Genomic DNA, 24,687 nt, shown 5'->3' with positions numbered 1-24,687 from the left:
TGTGAGAAGTGCTAGGAAGTGTAGAGGTCACTTCTGCCATTGGTTATAAATTGTGGTTAGATGCTGTGAGCAGTGTTGTTGCTTTGTAGCAACACGAGGGACTGCTTGCTTTAGCAGTCCCTCGTGTTGCTACAAATGAACCTCCTTCTGCTGCAACATTTTTTCTGTTTAGTTTGGATGATTCGTTAAATGGATTAATCGCATTACTGTGCTTATATTAGGTTCCCTTTACTTTTTCAGAAATTGTATTTATAAAAGCTGCTATGCTGTTCATGCTACTTCATTAAGAGGGTGGTTTCGCATATAATGCAAATACTGCCTGCCACTTCCATGAAGTGGCAGGCAGTATTTGCAGTATTTTCTTCTTTGAAGCGATGGAAAAGAGTTGTTCAGGTGCTTTTTTTTTTACATGCTCAAAAATATCTTTATAATGGTGATATTCTTTGTGTAGTAAGCAGTGAATGAATCTTTTTATATGAATGTCTGAAATAGGCTGTTCTTTATGTGCAAAACGACAGGTGTATATAGCATATAGCGGTATTGAATGTGTAGCTCTCAGGATTTTTAATAATAGCGCACAGATGTTGACTTCCCAGTGCTGGTGTGCTGAAAGTTTAGAAAAGTGCAGAAGCAAGGGCCAGAGCGCATCCGCAATTGCTGCCGCTGAAGTAAGCGTTGGCTGCTAGGCTGTTCTGATTGGTACGAAGCAACGCCTGTCGGTCTTGTCTGTTCTGTGTCAGCATCCGAAGGAGCTGCGACCAGTTGTTTTTATCGGCTGCATGCAATAAACAGCCTAGCATGCCAGGGAAGCCATTTTTTTTTTTTAAATCAGATAGCTATTCAATCAGTTAGTTTATTTTGCACTGAGGACTCTGCACCTGACAGACAGCGAAAGGTTGTGTGCAGTGATTTACACTTGCAGAACTGCAGTCACTAGGATAACAACTGCAATTTGCAGTCATGACTTAAGAAGAGTGAAGTGTAGAAGTGTCTTGGTATTATTGGCGCATAAAAAAACAAACTTTTGGGGTGTTGCCCGCTAGTGCAACCGAGGCTTAGAGTCATGCTTGGTAACGTTCCACATTTTATTGAGTCAGAGCTGTAAACACGCTACAGGTAGAACAGGAAACAAATGCTCTAAGAACTTCGCCGTAAAATTTGCTTTGTGGGGGCTACTTTGCACAAGCCTGAACAGCCGGGCAGATGGTAGTTACTTCACCAGCACATCTGGTGTGCAAGCTCGTTCCCTCACATAATTTTCAAACTGCTTTGTGTCACTGCCACTCTGCCAGGCAGTTGGCTCTCACATAATATTATTAAAATTCTAAAGGCTGTACAGTGTACTGCTTGTTTCATCATGCTTTAAAATTACATGGACGGGTAATTTTTGCTGCTGGTTGGTTGCGCAGGTGTGGCTCAGAGCTGGCCTTGGAATAGGCACTGTCTGTCGGGCGTTGTTTGAAGAAATGCTCCATAATAATATGTTTTTCATGATCTCGAAGAATCATTAAAAATCGTTGGCAGTGCTGCACTGTCATTGCCACTTACACCCCCCCCCCTCCCCCCTTCCCATCTGCTGCCTTGAAGAACCTGTGTCAGTTTGGGAATTTTTGTTTCCATCCCTTCCTTCCCATTCCCACCTGCAGGGATGCGGGTCTTGAGCTGTTCCGCACTCACATAGCCAGCAATCCCAGTGTGCAAAGCCGAACTGTGGATGGCCTACTTGAATTGATTGAACGGGAAAGGGGCGGTGATGCAGTTGACCGTTCCCTTTTGAAATCTCTTATTCGGATGCTTTCAGACCTTCAGGTGAGCCTCACGCAATAACTCTGCTGTGACGAGGTTGGTATCAGCTGGCAGTGTTTTCTGTGTGATCTGCCTACCACATTCCCTCTCTGTGCCAAGAGAGGCTGTTGTGTAGGCTGGGGAATGACGCATTCAGGCCTCTCTTCCTAGCTTTTTATTCACTTTGTCGCATATTTTTGTAAGGTTTTCAGAAAAGTTAAACTTACAGTCATGTCTATAGTAGCTGCTTTAAACTGTAGTAATATCAGGTTAGCTATTGAGCAAATTATTTACTTTATTAACACTTATGTTAAGGGTTCCATGTATCGCAGAAAATCTGCCGTCATTGTGGGCGTCAGCGGTGTAGGACGTAAGAGAAATCTTAATCGGTTGACGAGGTCGTGACGTCACAACCAGGTGCCCTAGGGCTGGAATTTCAGCACTCAAATTCCTGCCGAGGATGTGGGGAGGAGGTGACACATCAGCCCCGGTAGTTAAGTGGTGTATAGACTGGTAGAATAGGCTCATATTTTCCAAACACTGCACCCCCCGCTCTTCAGACACCCGAGACACTTTGCATTGCAGCCTCCTCCAGCAGTGCATCCAGAGTTCGGGTTTCACTGTTACCCGCACCAATAAATGCTGCAGATAGTCTCCCTCTACCTCATCGCACTGTTTTCGCACTTCTTTTGCATTTCTTTAGCTTTGAGAAACTGAATTCAGCTTTGAACCCCTGTGCTTTTAAAAAAGCTCACAAAACTGCGCCTAGCCAGGCCAGAGCTGTTGTGAAACCTTTGTTTATGTGGGCATGTGTTTCATGGACCTCTGGAAATAGCTTAGCAGACTGCAGGGGGTCTGCAACGCCCATTTGAGAAACACTGCTTTAGGAAATTGCTCGAAAGCATTTACTGTTCACACTGAACACAGTTACCACCAACCTTGAACAAATTTTCTGGTCTCTTTAATAACAGTGGATTATTTGACTCTTTATGGCTATATTTATGGCTACCTTGGTGTTTGATAAGCAGCTAGAAATGCTTTTATTGCTGAGAAAATTAGATATAGGAATGGACTGTATTCCCTTTTTTTGTTTGCTTTTTTTTCTCTTTCACTCAATTCAAGCTTGTCACACCAATAACGAAAAGGGCACAGGTGGTTGTAGTCTGTGGCATTGTAGTTAAAAGCTCTTGTCTTCAGTTAAGCTAGCCTCCTTTTCATGAGAGCGGGGCATTGCAACAATGCAGGCCAACTTCAGTTTCCTATCCTGCCTCTTTCTTCAAAGCGTTTGCGTGTGCCTGTGTCCCATGCCTCTGGCTTCCGCTGCTCATAGGCTTGCCCTTGGCATGAGCCTCTCCCTAATGGATGGCACCGTGTGCAGATGTATGGGGAGGTGTTTGAAGGGCGCTTCCTGGAGGCTACGGAGCGGCTGTATGGTGAAGAGGGCCAGCGCCTTCTGCAGGAAGCCGAGGTGCCCGCCTACCTGCAGCATGTTGAGCGCCGTCTGAACGAGGAGCAGGAGCGTCTGCTGTACTACCTGGACCACTCCACCAAGTGTGTGCTCTTACCTTTTGCTGCATGTTTGGCCAGCAGCAGGAAGGAGGAGTGCCTCTTCCTGTCAGTGCCAGGCATGATCTGAAAGGATCCTAACTGCTGGGCTATAGCCAGTGATAGCTTGCATCAGGCACTGCACATTAGATTCTTATAAGAGCATTTACTTGTTTTTAAGGATCCTGATAAAAGTATTTACAGTCAGCCCGGTTATAGCGAAACCACTTAAATAGTGGTTATAACGAAGGAAGTTCAATTTCCCATTCCCATTTTTGCATTTTCAATACAATTTGGGTTCAGTTTTAACGAAGTAAATGTATCAGTCGGGAGATTACGCCTTAGGCAAAGGCAAATTTTTGTGCGAAAATAAGGACAAAATTTGGCTGACGTCCGCATTCACAGCATCGTCTGCTCTCCCGCGAAGCGAAAGGTTGCTTCACTGCATCGCTTGACTTGGCGTCTTCATGATGCAGCGTCCCGTCGTGCCGTTGAGCCAGTTGCACGGGAGGTAAAAAAAATAAGAAATAAAAGGGAATTCATGGTGACGTCACGGAGTAGCGGTCGACTTAGCCAATCGCGGTTCTTGAACTTCTCTTTTTGAGGTAGAGCACTGCATGGGCTGGGGCTTACCCGAAAGCCCGGGCAGGGCCGGGTAGAGCACTTTATTGGAGGGCCTGGGCTGGGCACGGGCTTTACAGCCGCGGCCAGGGCCGGATGCGGGCCTGTGAAAGGATGGGCCGGGCTCGGGCCTGCGAATGACCGGCTCATCATCATCATCCTCAGCCTGACTATGCCCACTGCACACTGCAGGGCGAAGGCCTCTTCCACATTCTTCCAATTAACCCGGTCCTGTGCTAGCTGTATCAATTTGACTTCTACGAACTTCTTAACCTCATCCGCCCATTTAACTCCCTGCAGCCCCCTGCTGCACTTTCCTTACCTTGGAATCTAGTTTGTTGCCCTAAGCAATCATCGGTTATCCTTTATTCGCGCTACATGTCCTGCCCACGCCCATGTCAGTGACTTATTTCTCTGACCCACTCTGCATGTTTCCTATCTCTTTAATGTTATCCCTACCATTTTTATTTCCATTCCATTCCATTTTTCATTTTTCTTTTCTTTTACATGGTTAACAGCTGAAGGCAATGCCAGTTGAATATAGCTCTGCAGGAGACGGTACGACATTGAGCGTTTTAGTTCATCCGCAAACGATTTGAAGAATTATCTGCATTAATCGACCATTGAACACCTGATAGGCTATCAAATTTCCTGAGCGCAACAAATAGCACCTACGAAGACGACACCGTGACAGACACAAATCTCACATGAACTGCAAGCCCCTGTGCTTTCTTCAGATACAGAAACGTTATAAACGAGGGCATCTTTTCATAGACATAGGAAATAACAAGAAAATCTGCATTTGAACAGCGTTTAGCTCGTAAATTTGTTTTTTGGGCCTCGACTGGGCCTGCCCACTGGGTGGGCCGGTCCGGTCCGGGTAGGGCATAGTTTCCACGGGCTCGGGCCGGGCCTGGGTTTGTATCGGAGAGGGCTGGGCCGGGCTCTGGCGGTTAACGCAAAAGACAGCCGGGCCCGGGCCGATAATTACGGCCCATGCAGTGCTCTACTCTAGGGCTTCTCTCCTCTCGATTCTGGGCCCGGAAGAGGAAGAGTCAGGGAGGAAGCGTTGCGGGAGTGAGAGAGGGAGAGTGAAGCGAGAGCGTTTCCTCCGCTTTAGTGGATCATTGTTTGCGCTTCTCTTGCTGACACCATTACGCCTTCCTGTCTTGTTTCGCTTCCCACCTTTGGTATCTCCAGATACAACGATATAGCGAAGCAATTTCCTATTCCCCGCCGACTTCGTTATAATTAGGCTAGACTGTACTTGTTAAAAAGGTAATTGTGGACATACACAAGGATCTGGAGGGTTTCTACTTAGAGATTGCTTGAGTTGTGAAGACAGTAGAGATTTCATATCGGTTAGGAATGTGTAGGTTGTCTTTCGAGCATGGAGGATGCTTGAAATCATTCCGGGATATTGTTTTGAAACCAGTGAAAATTGGAAGGTGCAAGGTGGTGCGTTTAAGATTTTGATTCACATTGTTCACAGCCACATCTGGGCTTGCCTACATTTAACACCATAAACTATGCAAATGATTCTGCCCCAGAGGCTCTACCACAATGAAAAATGGGAGTAACTTGGCATATGTCAAAATAGAGTAAAACCTCGATAATTCAGACTTGGTCAATTAGTAATTTGAATGGTTTCTGTCGCCCCTTAATTTGTAATATAAATTTCACGGGATAATTTTGAATCGGGACCTGCACCAGCCTGGTTAATTGGAAGATGTGGGGTGGTATGTGGGAATGCCTGCACCCAATTTCGCTGCAAACCAATGAAGCAGTGACCCATTGGGAGTCTTTGGGCAGCACTGCAAAGCAGTGTGAATACTCCAGTGCCAGCACAGAAAGCCTCCCTCTGTACAAATTGCGGACTGTCAAAGTGTTTGCTAGCAGAGGAGAAGACATGCTTTAATGCTTACTGTGATGTAGCTGGGGAGCTCTTGGCGCTTTTTCAAGGCATGACTGGAGAGGAGGCAGCAATCTGCATGCTCACGGTACTCCGTCTCTCAAGCTGTTTGCAGCACGGTGGAAGCTGAGGGTGACTTCGGCCAATCCGGATGGCGCACACTACATAATTGTGTTCCTACGTGCATGTCGGCCCTCTCATTATGACAGGTGGCTTCACATATGGCGTAAAAGGTGTGCACTAGCATTTAGCTTTTGGTAAAATGTTCAGTCGCTCATCTTTGTGAACTCTGATATCCTCCAGTTGAAAGAATTCTTGCTTATGCTGCGCCACACTCAAGGCAAAGCACGTCAAGGACATTTAAAGCAAACACTCAATGGACGGCCCACAAATGACACAACCAACCTGGCTGACAACATGATGACAAATATTGGTGCATAACTACTTCACAGCAATCTTCCATAGAGTTTCGACCATGCGGCCCTTATCCATTGACCAGCAGTGACTGGAACGCTCCGTGTACTTTGAAATTACCTATCTGAGCCATGTTTCCAGTTGCTGTGTTTTGTTTGAAAAGCATAGTACCTTTACCGTTGAAATATTTGAGCGACTATACTATTTCCTGTATTCCTGCAGCCCTAATTGAATGGAAGAGGTCTAACTTTTACAATGCTGCCAACAGCTTGTGAAAGAGAATATAGTCTCTCCTCTCTGGCCTGGCCTTGGTCAGAGGCACTGGCATCGAGCACCTCCCGCCCATAGCATGCAACCAATCTTGCTATGTTGCCTGCAGCAGGTTGAGTGCGCCCTACATTGGCCTGTGCCGTTACTCACTGATGTACCAAGGCTAGAGGATTGGGTTACCAGCATCTTGGTTATTTTAATTGTTGTTATGTTAGGTCGGCCTTTCTTTAGAAGGACAACCGTTTGAAATTCTGCCAGCTTATTTAAGGTGTAAGGTAGCTCTGGATGAGCGGCGGGTAGTGCATGACCCATAATATGTATCATAATATATCATAATCATATATCATAATATATCATAATATATCATAATATATTCATAATATATTCATAATATATAAAAAATTCGAATTGTGCTCTGCTTGTCTTGCCTTGCTGTTGTGGATGAACGGCAGGTATACCGACTTTGGTGGTTAGCACAAAGGCAACTCGTAATAGTAATTCCGGAGGCATGCATGTGTGCACTGTGGAATCTGAAATTATATGGCCGTGCAGATTTGCAGCTGGCCATTTAGGCGGCACTTGAGTGTGGAAGGCAGGGTGAAAAGCTGCTTTGCTTTTGAACTCTGCTGGCATCATAACGGGTATGATTCATAGCTTTATGTTGCACATGCGTGCCATGATGCGCATGATGCGCTCACGTGGACAACTACAAAACTAAGTGTGGTGGCCGGACGAAGCGGAGGGGGTATGTGCAATGCGTTCTTGCAGTGAAATGTTTTGCCTGGATCATGGGTAATCTGAAAATCCGGTTAATGGGAACATCTTTTCTTGGTTCCGATTACTTTTAATTAATGAAGTTTTCCCGTAGTAGTACACATCAGTGGTCATTGTATCATTGTTTTTGCATTTAGTTCCCTGTTTACTCCTGCTTAGGAATATGATTGCTGGCTCTGCCAACAATAAGGGCTCCATGCAGAAGTCATTAGCTGAAGTGACCCTTACAAATATATCTGTTAAATTTGTGTTTTTGTTAGAAAGGCTGCTGTGGCTTCTGCAAAGGAAAGTAAACTATGAAAGCGACCCCTAAGCTTTGATGAGCACCTGGAGTGCAGACTCTGTACCTGACAGTGTGTCTTGTGCAGAAATGCAGAGTGCCACAACACTGCATCCATTAAGCACTAGTTGCATGAGTGTGCCTGGTGTGAATGCAGGAAGGCCCTCATTGGCTGTGTGGAGCGGCAGTTACTGGGCCAACACCTGGGACCTATTCTGCAGAAGGGCCTGGACCAGCTGCTGGACGACAACCGCGATCTGGGCCTCATGTACAGCCTCTTTGCCCGGGTCAAAGACGGGTTGCCCATGCTGTGCACGCACTTTAACCATTACGTCAAGGTGTGCTCTTCTTCTTGCTTGCTCCCGCTCTTGCTTCTTCTTGCTTGTGCCTCGTATGGGGCGGCCATGAAATGCAGTGCAAATAAATGCTTCTGTTGAGCTTTCTTCACTCTGATTATATGCGGATGAAAACTTTTTTTCTTCTTTCGTTTTTGATATAGCGAAATCACACCTCATATTATATGCAGGTCTGTATTACAGTCGAACCCGGATATATTGAACTCGAAGGGGGTCGCGAAATAGTTCGATATATCGATAATTCGATATACAGAAATCGACTTATGACGGCACTTATGATGCGAATAAACGATACCATATTTGTCGCGTAATCAACCCACTCTCCACTTTTGCACCCAAGAATTTTGAAAAAAAAATAATAAAAGCGTTGAGGCCAGCGCGCTCATATGCAAGTGAATGAGCGATCTCAGCGATGAGCGGCAGCGACAGAGCGAAAAAATTTCCAACTTGTTGGAACTGTGTTCTTCTCACTGCTCGAGCCACGGCGGCAGCTCAAAACAAAGTTTCTGTGTCGCCGGGGCAGAAATCGCGAGCGTTTTTGCTTGCATGTCGATGGCGCGCGCCACTTTGTTTCGGTCGTCTCATCCACAGCTCATTTCTTGGCAGCGTGCCAAGATGCTGTGCAGGGCGTTCTTATCTTTTGATAGCCCGTGCGGTGGCGGGGAGCGAACTTGGCAGAATGCCCGTGATGGCTTGATTGCTCAAGCCTGGTTCGATTTATCACGCTGCACTTGGGGAAAGCGTAGTCCACTGCCACAAAATCATTGGAAAGCATGATAGCTTGAAATGCTGTTTGAAGCGAAAAATGCTAAAAGCAGATGTCATGATTGCAGCTGACCGCGTGCTTTCATTGATTCATACATGCAAGGATAAACGACTCCCACAAAAAAAAAAAAAAAAAAACTGCCACTTCTTAACGTTCGCAGCCGCCATATCTTACGCTACGCCGCGCGTACAGCACAACGATAAAAATGGACGACTCACTGGAAAAAAAATAATAATAAAAAAATAAAAAGAATAGAGAGAGAGATCTGCCGCTTCTTAACGTTCGCAGGTGCCATAGCCACATCAGCCGCCACACGCAGAGGGTTCGCAGCACATGCTGGAGAAAGCGTCCGGCGTTTTGTCTGAAAACGGGCTGAGCTGGCTTGGCGCATGCATAGCGCGTGCTGCTGCAAACGAAGGCCGGGAGAGAGGAAGGAGAGAGATAGCTCAGGAAAAGAATGGGCTCACACTTGTGCTTCGCTCTATCGCGTTTTTCCCCTCCTGCTCCTCACGGGTTCTCTCTGGTTCATTCACGCACATGGCTTGCAAACGTCACGAGCTGGTGCGCGGGAAACGATAACCGCAGATGCGCGCGCCTTTGGGAAATGGGCGCAGTGCTGCCCTAGACCAGCCGTCGCCAAACTGTCTCCTCTCATTCTTTCCATGCGGGGCTTGAAAACGTCACGCGGCAAACGGGCGAGGGTGATGCGATCGTCTTTGGGGAAGGCACACTTTCCAGTGCGTGGTGCGGAGTTCAATATATCGAACGACCAGTGAAATTGAGTTTAATATATGACGCGGCTTTCCTATAGTACTTTTACATTGGATTTTCAAAGGGATATTCCGTGAGTTCGATATAACTAAAACTTTATATATCTGGGTTCGACTGTATATTCATTTTTTTAGGGTAATAGCCACTGCACAAGATGCGAGTATGAACTGGTACTGGTAATGTCTATTAAAGGTAGTTTTTCAAGCACTTATCTCACGTTACATTTGTGGTTTTATTTTTTCCCATTGGCAACATGTGAAATCGCCCCTCGCGTTACCTTCGCGGTCGTGCTACAATTGAATAAATACGGTATATGTGGTGATTTAGTCAGTAAATGCCAATAAAGTCTAAACAACTTGTCAACATGAGTACTGCTAAATGCTTTGAGTCAAAGCATTACAGTATATAGTAAAATTGTCTGAAATTTAGGCCAGTTAAATGCTTTGAACCAAGAAAGCATATGCAACAAAAGCACCTGAAATCTAAGCCATCACCTTTTCATGGTGCGCTGTTTTTTTTATTCCTACAGTCGAACCCGGATGTATCGAAATCGAACAGGATCGCTAAATAGTTCTATATATCGATAATTTGATATACAGAAAACGGCTTGAGAGATCATGAAAATTGATACTCTATTTTTTGCGTAATCAACCCACTCGCATAACGAACCCAGTCCCCCACTTTTGCCCCCTGAGAATTTGAAAAAAAAAAAGAAGTGTTCAATGGTGCATTCCTCTGTTTCGCCCGTTGCATGCACAGCTCATTTACAGGCAGCGCGCCAAGATACTGCGCAGCGATAACGTCACGGCGGGTTTATCTTTTGATTATACCTTTGATGTTAGCTCCTGTGGTGGCGGAGAGTAAATATGACAGAGTGCCCGTGATGGCTTGATTGCACAAGCCTGGTTCGATTTATCACGCCACGCTTGGAGCAGGCGTAGTCCACTGCCACAAAACCATTGGAAAGCGTGATAGCTGCAAATGCCGTTTGAAGCAAACAATGCTAAAAGCTGCTAAAAATCACCCTACCTCTTGTCTCCCTGCTGATGTTCACAGGTGCCATCAAATTAAAGTGCGAGTACTGAATAGTTTGCGAGTACTGGACAATTTGTACTCCACTGCCATCCGGGAACACTATATAGATGCCACACAACAGAACATTACCACCTATCTGCCTGCTTTCACCACACCACTTTCCAGGCACTACCTCCCCTACTGCAGCAGAAGAGACTGCCATAGCCGGTCTCTTCTGCTGCAGTAGGGGAGGTAGTGCCGGTTATTCGAACCATTCTTTGTTACAGTAGAATCTCGATAAGCAGAAACCGGTTAAACGGAACTGCTGCTTAAACAAAACAAACTTTCCAGATTTGGTTTTGTATTAAACCAACTTAAAAATATCTCGTTAATCAGAACTCAAATTTTTCGACCAGCGTGTAAACGGAACTGAAAACGGACTTGAAACCGTAACTAATCGACGATACACAGTGACATCACGACATCACTACACCCCACCCTTCCTTTCTTTTTACTCCCGGTTTCCGTCTCTGGTGATTTTCGGTTGTCTCGCACACTGCAATGCGGCCGGCTGCAGCCCATCGTCTCCTCTGCTTCCTCGCTGTAGTCGCTGGTGGTCGCAGATGGACTAGGCTTAAGCTTAAAGGTTTTGTTGTGTGTCGTTGCACAGTCAGCGTCCGATGGCAGTGCAGAAATTCCCACACAACGCTCTTCAGCTGGAAATCGACTTCAAGAGTGGTCGCTTCACTAAAACGGCCTTTGCGACGAAGTATGCCGTCCCTAACGGCCTGACGAGGGTATTGCAGGATAAGGACAAGCTGCAAGAGGCTTCGCAAACATCTTGTTTTGGCCCCGAGAAAAAAAGACTGCGAACAGCTGATCACGAAGATTTGGAGAAGTGCCTCGTGCTTTAGCTGCGGAGAGCCCGGAGCGAAAACATCCCAATCAGTGGGCCACTTATTCGTGCGAAAGCGGAAGAATTCGCTCTTCAGCTCGGCATCGAAGGATTCACCTGCTGTGAAGGATGGCTCACTAGGTTTAAGGTACGGAATGGTCTGGTGTTTCGTGCCATTTCTAGGGAAGCTGCTGACGCGTTGGCATGTGGAGAGTGGCGAGCAAAACGGCTCCCCGAAATTATCCAAGAATACGATCCAGAGGACATCTACAATGTAGATGAGACAGCACTGTTTTTCAAGTTGCTTCCTTCTAATTCCCTCCCGTTCAAAGAGAGAAGCGCACTTGGGGGAAGCTTGGTAAGGACAGGCTGACCGTCCTCATCGGCACTAACATGACGGGAAGCGACAAATTAAAGCTGCTAGTGATCCGCAAATCTAAGTATCCACGGTGCTTTAAGAATGTCGCAACCTTACCCGTTTCTTATCAAGCCAACGGTAAGGCGTGGTTGACGCAGGCTTTCTTAGTGGATGGATTCGTCGCGAGGATGCCCGTCTTACGCGACAGAAGAAGAAAGTGCTGAACCAAGCAAGCATAGTCATTTTTTCACTGCTCAGTAAATCACAGTTCTTCTTACAGGTGAATTGAGTAAGTTGAGCAATAATTTTTAAAAATTCCTATTAGAAGTTTGAAGAAAAAAGTATTTGCTTGCTTTTGAGAATAAACTTTGTGCTCATTATGTATTGTTCTCTTTATTGCCTAAATATTGCTTCTGCAGAGACTGCCGACTATGCGCACTCTTGCTGCGTCGGGACCAAGCTGCACGTATATGCAATGACGGCGAACGAAAACGGTCCGCCTATTCAAAATTTATTCTCTCTCTAAACGAAACCCCTGATAAGCGGAACATATTTTCCTGGTTCCTTGAGGTTCCGTTTAACGAGAGTCCACTGTATTTTCAAACAGCGATCATAAATTACTCGGCCAGTTTTGTGTGCAGTCTATTTTCCAGTGTACTGCGCGGCTGCATGCCCACTCACCTAGTTAGCCTCGTCTGGGTTCCTGCCCATGCTGCCAACATTGAAAACGAGGGAGTCTACCGTCTAGCCTGAGGACTAACAAGCGGGACGGTCACCCCCTCCGGTCATGCCTGCTGAGGCCCCTCAGACTTTTGGTGAAATTACAGATCCTTATAGGGAGACGCTATGTCCTTTTTCCACCCCCTCATCAGGACCTCGCTTGAACGCAGGCTACGACGCTGCATCGACTCCAGGCCCAACCGATTCTCAGTCATTCGAGATTGTCATTGATTGAGAATATGTTGCTACACATGCACATACTATCCTATGGGTGTGGTCGGGAGTCCTCGAACATTGCTGTCAGCTCCTCTTGAGGGGCTGAGAGAGTTAAGGGCCCCACCAAGTTCACCTGCTCTAAATGACCACATCTTATGCTTTCGCTTTATTTCACTTGCTATTTTTGCTCCTAAATGTTGGAGTTAGAGCTTGGCATATGCACTGAATGTGGCATTCCTTGCATCTCACATTGCAGAAGCGTGGCCGGGTGATAGTGAGCAATCCAGAGCGGGACAGGTCCATGGTCCAGGAACTGTTGGACTTCAAAGACCAGATGGACCAAGTGGTGAACCACTGCTTCCATCGCAACGAGAAGTTTGTCAACTCACTCAAGGAGGCCTTTGAGTACTTCATTAATCAGAGGCCAAACAAGCCAGCCGAACTCATTGGTACGTTCTGTGTAGTGTGCCGTAGTAAAAAACCTTAACAGCTCAGGCTTGTGAATGCCAGAAGGCATATAAAGCATAGCAGTGAATAAAATCGCCATCAACTAAGCATGTAGTACACCAGTGTATGGCAATGCACTGCTTGCCTGGACTACTTCATATTCAAATCCACCATGGGCAGTGCCTTGTAACTAGCCTCTGTCTAGCACAAGAGGCCTAATTGTGTGAGCATGAGCACCTGTGTTTGCAATGCTTTCAACAGAGCAAAGAAAGCGTGCCGAGAGTCGTCGTTCACCTAAGGCAGTTTCACCACATAGCCATCATTATACTTGATGCAGGCCTTCTCGCATGGGTGCAATGTGAAGTGGGAGATGCATTGCCAGACTGAAGGACAGTCGCATGCCATGTTCGTATTCCATGCAGTTTTACGGCGGCATCATGGCCAGTAGGGTTTTTCTGATCGCTTGTGAAAAACTATCGTGGGATTGCCACTAGGAGAAGCACCAACTGCAGGAACACAACGCAGTGTTCGAAGTATCTGATGCTTCATTTATGAAAGTTCAATAAATGCATTCAGTACAGTACTGCTGTAATGTTGAATGCAATTTTCAAGGGTTCTTTGATGGTCAATGTAACCAATACAGTCCTTATATTTTCTCCGTGTCCGTGTTTATGCGCTCATGTTAGCTATGTAAGCAGTAACTTGATACATCCAGGATCAGTTGCATTCAATCCGATGCACAAGTACCATTGAAGTTGTTTGTTTATTGGAATGTGTAAAAACCCTTGTCAAGTCAAACTTTTCAAAATACTTTCAAAGTTGAAATGAGAGTTTTGAAAATGTGAGCTGCTGCCTCTGAGTGGCAGCCCTGTAGTGGCAGTTCATTTCCCTGTGTAAATTGAGCTTCAAAATCTGATTGGTCCTTTATCTTTTTTTCGTGCTGATAGCCAAATTCGTGGACTCAAAGCTCAGGGCAGGAAACAAAGAGGCCACGGAAGAAGAATTGGAAAGGCTGCTGGACAAAATTATGGTGCTATTCCGCTTCATTCATGGTGAGTATGAGAAAAGACATACAATTGAATTTCATTGTGCCAGGTAGTACTACACCCAGAAGTAGACACCTGGCAATAAGAGGCATTTCTTGCACACTTGTCTGGCCTCTCCATCTGACCCATTTAGTGGACCTTTTTTTTGTTATCAGACGTTGGATGCGGAACACATTCGTTTACAGTAAACAAGTGGCAGTAATGCCCAGCTGTCCTTTTTGATTGTGCCGCTCCCCATGACCAACCAGCTTGAAACACGAGGAAGGGAGCCATTAGCGAGCGGGTTGTGTGGCCTGCAGATCGTGCCTTGCGTCAACAAGCAGACCTTCCTCGGTGTGCCATATGAGACCTTCATCATTGCTTTGGCCAACACGCATTGCTGCTATTCCTGCCTTTAGAGCTTGATGAGTCTATGGCAGAGACATGAGGTGATTCTGTGTGCAGGGCAACAAAGGCCCTGTTTCATTCATCTTTGGAAATGCTTTCAAAGCTAGTGCCTTTGTCTGTGCTGTCTACACCTGTGACCATGAATTAATGCCTTCCTTATGATGAGCAAAAAATAGTAAAAGCTGCATCTGCAGGCTTGTTACATAATGCATTTTTCATGAGCTTGATGGAATACTCCATTATTGCTTAAATTGCTCTCTTTTTTTTGTGTGTGATTTTGATTTTTCATCAGTATTTTGGTATACTCGCAACCGTGCTCACGCCAGTTTTGATAAGATAGTGTTCAGCACAGCTTCCTCAAACAACTCTCCTGCTCGCTTATTTTTATTTTTTTTTTGTTCAAAGATACCAAAGGCGGCAAGTAATTTGTAATGTCTGCTTCCTGAGAAGGTTTGTCTTGATAAACATCGAGTAATGTGACTAATGAGGGCGGACCACCTGTGTGAGATTGTAGTAGCTCTGAAGTGGAGACCCTGCAAAGCTCACTCAGTTCTTCTGTAACTACAAGCACGTTACTTGGCAGCGAGTTCCAGTGACGTAGAGAATGCGTTCAAAGGGCTGTATGTGCTGAATTAGCACATTTCAGGTTGCTCATGTACGGGCACTATAATCATGAAAAGGACTGATACATGCATGTCGGTTGAGCATACTGGTACACTTAACTCCAGATTGAACAAAACAATATATTGAAATACAATGCCACCAACTTAAACGGTTGCTGGATGGATTCAAACATACATGCCCAAATTACACTACTCAGCTGCGTACAAGCTCAGAATAGCACCCCTGTCTTTTATTTATTTATTTTTTATGTAGACTGCTTCTGTTCTTTTCACACCATTGCTGCTGACATACGAGATGGGTTGTAGGAGGGGGACACGTAGGAAGCACTGAAGGTGCAAGCTCCCCTTTTCCTCGTGTGGCCACAGCCGCCATTGCTTTGTTAACAGACTTATTCACTCAGTGATTGGCCAAATGGCGTTTTGTGTGCTGCATAGGACTCTGTTATAGATATAGCAGAATTTCCATTTCGAAATAAACCTGGACAGAAAAGGCGTAACATTTAACATTCCAAATCAGTGCATTGAAAATTTGGCTACTTCTGTTGCCTGTCAACTCCATTTATCTCGAAATATTTTGCTGTTTTTTGGGGGAGTCGCCACCTATTAACTTAGCAGTGGCGCCCTTTAAGCTGAAGCCCAGCCGGGTGTGATTTGAATAAAGCAAATTTGTGCTTGGTTCTAGAGCGGTGTGGTTGTGTGGCTCTCTCTCCCGACCTTTGTGGCTGGGGGTCGCCTCCCGGCACGACAGCACGGGAACAGCCACACAACAGTTTTTATGCATTTTAGAGGATTTACTTAATCTTCTGCACCAGATTGCTGTACTCTTGTAAAAATAAAAAAAAAAACCAACAACAGCGACATGTGCAGCTGCTACAAGACCTTTGTTCCAACGGACCTCATGTGTCAAGCAGGAAAACATTAACAGCTGCTTTTGCAGCTGATGAACACCTGCAGCAGGCTATAACTTTCTTGTCTGAAACACTTAGCCAGTGGTTGAGACCAGATGTGGGACAGGTGAGTAAGTATATGAAAAAAAAAAAGAAAACATTGAACCTTCCATTATGTCAGGCTTTCCATGCAACAGACAGAAACTGTTCTCAAGTACGCACATGCATGCACCAACAGACTATGGCTGAAACTGATTGCTGAGCTCTCATTCGCTGGATTTGTGCATTTTTCACTCACCAAAAAGTTCAAGTTATACAATGTTTCGGTTGTCAGAAAGCAATCTAGCTTTCATGCTGTATGGATGGATCCTTCATTAACACTTCTTTTTGGGCGAGTTGGTACATATTTGGAAAACTTTGAAAGAGGGCAAACACACACGACCACTAAACACAAGAGACGAGACACAAGCGCCGGCGCTTGTGTCTCGTCTCTTGTCTTTAGTGGTCGTGTGTGTTTGCGCTCTTTCAAAGTTTTCCAAATATGTATGGATGGAGTAAGGAAAACAGCAGTAAAGTTTGGATGGTGAAGTAGTTTTCAGGGTCATCTATTTAAACAGAGTAGCTTTTCATATCAGTTGCTGGCCCTCAGGCTGCAGGATTAACTGGCCACAGTGCCAGCTGCGGCCAGTTAACCCTGCAGTCGAGGGCGCTTATGTTTTCAGCAGTGTAGTTTTGAGCCTTTCTTGTTGATGCAGGCAAGGATGTGTTTGAGGCCTTCTACAAGAAGGACCTTGCCAAGCGCCTGCTGGTGGGCAAGAGTGCCTCGGTGGATGCCGAGAAATCAATGCTGTGCAAGCTGAAGCAGGAGTGTGGGGCTGCATTCACCTCCAAGCTAGAGGGCATGTTTCGGGACATGGAGCTGAGCAAGGAGCTGATGCTGGCCTTCAGGCAGCAGCAGCGCCGGGAGCGCCTCGAGCTGACGGTCAGTGTGCTCACCATGGGCTACTGGCCCAGCTACCCACCCCAGGAGGTGGCCCTGCCTGCAGCCATGGTGCGGCACCAGGAACTGTTCCGCCGCTTTTACCTGGCCAAGCATTCAGGCCGCAAGTTGCAGTGGCAGCCCAGCCTCGGTCATTGTGTGCTTAGGGCTTCCTTCCCAGGGGCAGGCGGTCCCAAGGAGCTGCAGGTGTCACTCTTTCAGGTGGGCATTCTGCACAACCACTTCTGAAACCTATTCTCATAATCCACACAGTACATTGATGCTTCACATCAGTACATAATAGTTACAGCAACCACATTGAAAAGCTGCTCTTGGTGCACCACTAGTGCCACCTACAGCCAGAGTAGTGTGGGCCCTTAATGATGTCATTGTTTCTCTTTGAAGAGCTGCGCACACACACAGAGAGAGAGATTTTAATATCAGGAGATGTCTGCCTGGTGCTGAGCCTAGCATGCTGCTTCTGATGAGGGTGAAAAACAAGGGAAGGGAAAGGATTAAAAAATGAATGAAAGAAATCGGACACACACGCTTCAACACGCACTTCCGCAGCTCATGTAGCTCAAGACCCATCGCACCAGGTACCGAGGACATGTTCAGGACTCAAGGTTTTGTTCTGAACTAATCCTTAATTACTTTGAATGTCCTCCAGTGTGCGATAAACCTTTGGCAGGAGCATACCGAGTGTTTGAATTCTTCACACACATCACATGTAGAGCACAGATACTTACACACACAGATACACTTACATGTACCTGCTTTTCAGCAGCGAGACCCGACCAAACATGTGCAGGTGTGTTTGTGTGATGGTGCAGTGCAAGCACAAATCAAAGACCAGATTGGTTTAGTCCCCTGATGAGCTCAGATTGCAAAAAGGAGAAAACTTTTGAGTTTGCTTCATATCTTGCTCTACAGGTTCTTTTCAGTATAAGTCCAGTATGGAAGAGACTGGAGCCGAATTCCCTGCAGCAGTCATTTTGCATCGTCCCTCAGAGCAGATTTTATGTGCGGCCTTGAGCTGCAGTCAAGGCTTGTTATTCCCTGCGCAGGCCCTGGTTCTGCTGTGTTTCAACAAAACGGAAGGCCCCATTGGTCTGGCGGAGCTGAGCGAACAGACTCGACTGGAAGATGGTGAACTTAGGCGCACACTGCAGTCGCTGGCATGTGGCAAGGCACGCGTGCTGCAGAAGGAGCCCCGAGGGCGTGAAGTGCAGGATGGCGACCAGTTCGTGTTCAATGCTGACTTCCGCAACCGCCTCTTCCGCATCAAAATCAACCAGGTGCAGATGCGGGAGACACCCGAAGAGCAGAGCTCAACACAAGAGCGAGTCTTCCAGGATCGGCAGTACCAGATTGACGCTGCAGTGGTACGCATCATGAAGATGCGCAAGAGCCTCACACACAACCTGCTCATCACTGAGCTTTATGACCAGCTCAAGTTTCCTGTCAAGGTAAGCCACAGCTTCATTGCTTCGTGTCATGCTCTGAAGATGCTATTGGTGAAAGCCACTTGCCTGCACTGCTCAAGGTGACTGAGGTAAATGCGTATAGTTTTGCACAGTGTTGCCAGAGCAGCTTGCCGTAGCTCACATCAGTGTTGAGTGCAAAACTTGTTGCAACCCCTTCATTAGTGTTACCACTGCTTGTGCACTATTGCTGACATTTGTTGTGTCGTGGTGCCCCAATGTTTCGCGTAATTATGATTCAGTGGCCCAGTGATTGCTTGACAGTGTTGTTGTGAAGGAATGTGGCTGCGCAACATGTGGTGCAAGCAGAGATACTCATCTGTTCAACATAGGCCTTCCAGGTTGAAAGGTATCTGCCACACATGTCAATGACTGGTATGTGTTTGCTGGCACAATAACATCTGAGGCTGATATCAGAGAGGTGTGGCAGTGCTTATTGCCAGCGAAGCACAACAAAATACAGTTAAACCTCACTATAATGAACACGGATATAGCGAATTATCGGATAAAATGAACTAAAATCAAAGTTTGGTTGGTCTGTGGTTTATTTCCAAGGGAGTTTTTTTCTGTATAATGAAACAAAAATTTCAAAATTTCATGCTAGATTCGTTATAATGGAGCAGTTCTTTTGCATTAAAAAGTCAAAAATGCGTAAAGGAGCCCGAAAAAAACATGAAAAAACGAAATTTTTCAATCAATCGAATTGGCTGCCACCGAAGTGTATTTAAATTGCCTGCACGTTCAGGTGCCGTGTCATTTAGCGGCGCGGCAACAAAGACTACCACCAACGGCTTATGACCTCCGAGATTCTGGGTACGGGGGTGTGATCTCGGAGGTCATGAACAGCCAGCCATGGCCGGGCTCGAGCGGCGCCGCCGAGGTGTGTTTAAATGGTCGACACGTTTGTGTGCCGCGTCATCTAGCTTCGGCGACAAAAATTAGCACCAACGACCTATGGCCTCCGAGATCACACCTCCGCACAAGATCTCGGAGGCCATGAACGGCCATGGCCGACTCGAGCTTCCTCACAGCGCCTAATGGCCGATGCCACCTCATACTGTGGGTTTGCGATGAGCCATGATGTGCTTTCCTCTCGAGTCTTGATTTTGCTCAGCTGAAAGCACCATGAGGAGCCCTCTTGTGTATCAATAACGATGCTTGGCTAGCTTGGCTGGCAAGAATTTTTTATTGCGAAAGCAATACTGCTCTAGGTTTCGAGCCTTCAGTGTAGCGCGGCCGGTAGCTACATCTTACCCACGTGACACTAGGGTGAGAGCTGGGCTATCAACTCAAGCGGTCGGCGTAGCGCGGTGCAGCACATGACGTCACACCCCACGGGACACAAAAGCGAGAGATGGGCAGGAGCTGCCAACTTGGGTCTCTCGTTTCAAATGGAATGGTTATATCAGAATCAGCCTGCTAGGACTCTGGCATTCACATTACCCCTATAGGCCACTAAGGCACATTCATACGGCTTGGCTAAAGCGGTTCTTTATATGTGGGCCGAGGAAGAAGAAAAAGAGAAGAACGCTCGATCACCCGCAGCTAATGCTTTCGCTCAATATTTGGTTCAGCAGCGTTGAACCCTTGTAAATTTTTTTGCTTGGTCATACTTGATTACATCAGAAATGTGCTTTCTCAAGGCTGCCATCAAAACATCATAATCTCTCTTAAGAGTTTCCTGTCACGCTGCATGCACTGACATCAGATGTGAATTTTCTTGCGGCTGTTTATACAGTTCTGCCACTACAGGGAGGCCAGGGTGCACAAATCGAAGTATGAAAACGGAGGTATTCCGCGAGGCACCGCATTGTTCACATGCGAGTCTGTGTGTTGTACTAAATGCAGTTGCACAGGTTGGCTTTGAAGGCTCCTGCAGGTGTAGTTTCGGTTTAATACTGTGCATTTGGTGGAAAATATTCATGTTCTATTCACAAATCCACATAATATAATTTCTTTATTCGTTATGACTACATAAATTGTTAATTATCAATGTATACTGTTAAAGATGTCTCATCCAAGATCTTTAATGGCACGAGTTCTGCAGATATGACTTCCATCTGGCGCTTATTTGTCCCTTTACATGACATCCTTTTTATTTTTATTTTTTGCTATCGCATTTTATAATATCATGTTTCTCCCATGGTCTCATTGTCTAAATAATACTGAAAAGCACGTGTAACAAAGTCAAACACTATGAAATCACTCGCGTAATGCCTCCACACCTCTGTTTCTTTCCACCACTGCGTCATGTTTGGCGCTGCCCAGTGCTGTGAGCATTTGTCCCCTTTTCTTCCCTTCCCTACACCTCACTGCACTTTGGCTGGCCTTGCTTTTACAATGGACTGTGCTGCCTTTTTCTGAGTTCATAGCTATCTTCACATTTTTTTTTTTTTTTTTTTTACTCCCGCACGCTCTGCATGCTTTGCCCAAGGGCTCCAAGGATTTTGCAAAGGTGGCTTCCCCTCACGGCTTCCAAGCCTCATGACCAAGCCATCTCAGAGAGTGTCGGTTCATTGTCTTAGGCATTTGCCTCTGAAGGTTGAAGGTTGGTCCTATGCTTCACGCGATGCCATCATTTCGTGGGAAGTATGTCGCCACAGCCAGACATTTCTTGATATGTACTATAACCATTTCTTAATTAAAGATATGTTCACTATAAACAGAAAAATAAACGTACTGGCATCTATGGAAGGTGAACTGGGACCACAGTTTCACTTTACTATATCAGAGTTTCTAGTGCCAAAGCATTAATTCAAGATGTTCTTAGCCCAGCGAGATCACCTGACGTCTGTGTGTCTGCTTCATGTATATTCCCACTGAGGAGTGAGGCAGATGCTGTACACTTTTCTTTACCCAAAAATGCAGAGTGGGCTATGAGAGACGCAGTAGTGGAGGGCTCCAGATCAGTCTTTGACCATGTGAGGCTTTTTAATATGCACTGACATGTACACAGACCGTGGGGTTCTTGCAGACTCTGCGTAAATTGCAAATTGGTGTATGGTAAATGAAAGGCGCATTATATTTCACACTTCTTGGTAGACACCCTATCTGCGCCTTATGGCAAGGGAAGAAGATGGGAGTGAAAGGGAGAAAAACACTGCAGTGGAAGGCTGTACTGGCACGGGCAGAGGCATATTATTATTTATTTTATTTTTTTTTGGGTAGCCTCACCATAATTTATGTAGTGGAAGGCTACGGAACAATTTCTACTACCACTAACTTTTATGTGCACTGACATTGTTGTGCTGTTTCTCAGTGCTAAGACCATGCCAAGCAATGCTTTTGCATATCTTAATCGGTTTAAGCAGATTTAAACCTTGGCTAATTTTAACTATATCTGAATTTCACTTCATTCGGTACATGGTCTAATTCTCATCCTATGTACACAGATTTGGCACTGCACACACTAGGGGTTTTCTAACATTTTTGCCTTCATTGTGTAGTGGGGAACTCTTCCCTCCCCCATAGTAATTTTCATTACAACCATCGCAGTCAGTTAGCGTTCCTTATTAATGTACCCTTCGTGCTTTCTTTTATACTGCTTCATTAACATTAATAAGCATTTGTATGTTTTCTTATTTTTAGTAATTGTCTTTTTTTTTTTTTTAAATTATTATTATTGAATGCCCATCTCCCACTCATGCCGAGACCTCTAAGACAAGACAGCCGAACACGACAGTCAGGAGACATCGCATTTGTACATTCAACCAACTGGGCTGCTCACAGAATCATGTGGCGACTTGCCTGGTGTTTATTGGTTATCTGCCAATCTATAATGTAATGTAGTGCATCATAGCCACTCCTGGGTTTGATTAGTGTATTCAGCTGGATCTGTCGAAAGATGTGAGCCTCCCACACAGAAGACTAGGATGAGAGTCGGGGTAGAGCTTATGGTCGAGGCGACCAGCATTGTAGTATTCTCTGATGGATCTTAATGTAGTTTGACCTGTAGCTTATAATCATTCCTTTACCCCACTGCAGTGGTGCAGTGTTTAGCACTGCTAAACACTGCTGCAGTTTGATGGTGGCGGAACTGAAGATGCCCACTTGCTGCGCGACATCATTGCACGTTAGAGGACCCTTAGCACTCGAAATTAATACAGTACTCTCCACTAAAACGTCCCTCATTGCCGGTGTAGCTTTGTGGCATTAAGCCCTATATTGCATATACTATCATACGTTCAGTTTGAATTTACCCCGGCGCATTCGGAAAGAAGCTTGGTTCCACTGGGGAGTCCATGATATGTGGTTTGACCTTGGGTTACACAGAGCACAATCTGCACCTTGTCTTTCGAAATTGTGTCTGGTATCACAGGCTACCACATTAAGTTTTAAAGCGCGCTGGCGCATCGCCGTCGGCATCGATGTAACCGAGCGAAAGTCACCAGCCAACGAAAATTTGTCAGAAGAAGAGAAAGACTGCTCGCTCATCGCACACCTGAGACGGCTTTCCAGGCAGAGTGCAGGCCTCTAGACGCTTTCTCTTTCTCTGGCTCTCCGCTACCGTGCTCTTCCCTGGCGTTCTCTTTCGCTTTTTGAAAAGGAGTTACGGCTGCGCTCAAATTTCGCAGTAGTAATTGCCCTCGGAATTTTTGCTTCGGCAATGCACCGTGCATTGACCATTATTTACATGTGTATGCTCCAGTGGCGGCGAGAAACGACTTTTGTATGCGCGCAAAAGACCGGCTTCCTTGAGAGAAGGCCACTTTCAGATGACGCATAGCCGGAGAGTTCAAAACCCCTCCACGCACATGGGCGCTTCGATTTATTTGCAACACAGGTTTCGACTCGCGGTTGTGATTAGGTTCGCTCCCTGATGTGGTTGTACATAATCCCATTTCCTGTCCATATATCATCACGCTCACTGTCACCTTCCCCTCCCTAGTGCAGAGTAGCAGGCGGACTCCTCTGTTAACCCACCCTCCTTCCCATTTTTTTAGATGGGTGTGGAAAGTGTGATGGTAGCAGCGAGTTTCATAAAGGCAGTTTGTGTCGGTCATGACCTTGGTTTCTGAATGCGGTCTAAATGCATTGCTGCAGCCCACAGACCTGAAGAAGAGGATCGAGAGTCTGATAGACCGAGACTACCTGGAGAGGGACAAGGACAACCCAAACCTGTACCACTACGTGGCCTGAGGAGATGCCACCACACCCTTGTAATATAGACTGTTTTTTTTTTTGTTTGATAAGTGCCGCTTCATTGGCACTTGCAACTTGTCAAATAAAAGATGTACTAGAAGGTTGTGTTACATTCGTATTATCGTGCTCTGAAGTCCAAATTTGACAAGAGACACATTTGTGAACGACATAAAAGCCTTGCTGCATTAACTTTAACCCGTGCAACGCAAAATATTATGCTTGTTCTTTTTTTTTTTTTTTCGTCTCGGCGGGTTAGGGTGTTATTAAACTTTTGAGTAAACGGCTGTTTATTTGGCGACGTAGAACAGAAAAAGAAAAAAAGGCTGGCGTCATAACACGGTCGCAAGACGGTAACGTATTTGAGGGTTGGACAAGACCTCTACTACAGCGGTTCTCGGGAACGTTTTTATTCCCGTCACGATCCTACATTGACCTAAGTTACGCATGTAATGCACTGCACATAAATGAATATAAGCAAGCATGCAGCAAACTTTGAACACGGCAGGTTCAAAGGGACCGCGAGAACCAGCACGCTTTTTTCTGATATCTGGCCACCTTCTCTGAAAGCGTGCTCATGTGCTATCCCAAACTTCAGTATTCGTGTTAACATCCTAGAGGTGTGCAACTAATTTCAAGCGGCTTGCTATCTCGGCGCTAGAGCATTGAGCTAATTGAACGCTACGCACAAAAAAGAAGAAAAAAACGAAAATGTTAAAGCTAAGCCAAAGCCCAGCTAAGCCATTCGTAGACAAATGGCAAGGTCAATGCTAGTCAATGCAAATGGCATCAAGTGCGAAACCTGGCAAAAATGAGAAAGCAGTGTGAAAGGCCAGATTGGGCTCAAAAGTCCGAAACGGAGTTCTTTAAATTACAGCTCAGTATTACATGTGCCTTTTTCGCAACAAACATACATTTTAAGATGATACGATGAGCAAGCCCTGGCAGTTCCGCTTTACCGGCAATAAAAAAATGAGGTCACGTGGTATGCTCCCTGG

General features: G+C 45.8%; 1 protein-coding gene across 1 annotated transcript in view; it reads left to right on the top strand.

Annotated features, from left to right (window-relative positions):
- The window catches only part of Cul4 (cullin 4), a 32,443-nt gene extending 8,651 nt beyond the window's left edge, over positions 1-23,792 (top strand). The window contains exons 5-12 of the mRNA XM_084593037.1: positions 1,647-1,809; positions 3,164-3,336; positions 7,759-7,939; positions 12,954-13,146; positions 14,092-14,196; positions 16,843-17,288; positions 18,134-18,535; positions 23,594-23,792. Of these exons, the coding sequence (XP_084449163.1) occupies positions 1,647-1,809; positions 3,164-3,336; positions 7,759-7,939; positions 12,954-13,146; positions 14,092-14,196; positions 16,843-17,288; positions 18,134-18,535; positions 23,594-23,689 (1,759 nt within the window). The 3' untranslated portion in view covers positions 23,690-23,792. The remainder of the gene's footprint in view (positions 1-1,646; positions 1,810-3,163; positions 3,337-7,758; positions 7,940-12,953; positions 13,147-14,091; positions 14,197-16,842; positions 17,289-18,133; positions 18,536-23,593) is intronic.
- Positions 23,793-24,687: the final 895 nt, after the last annotated feature.

This window comes from Amblyomma maculatum, chromosome 2, assembly GCF_055883805.1.
Source record: "Amblyomma maculatum isolate TAMU_Amacu chromosome 2, ASM5588380v1, whole genome shotgun sequence".
Lineage (NCBI taxonomy): Eukaryota > Metazoa > Arthropoda > Arachnida > Ixodida > Ixodidae > Amblyomma > Amblyomma maculatum.
The sequence above is the reverse complement of the archived record's forward strand: the minus strand, read 5'-3'. Positions and strand labels throughout refer to the sequence as shown.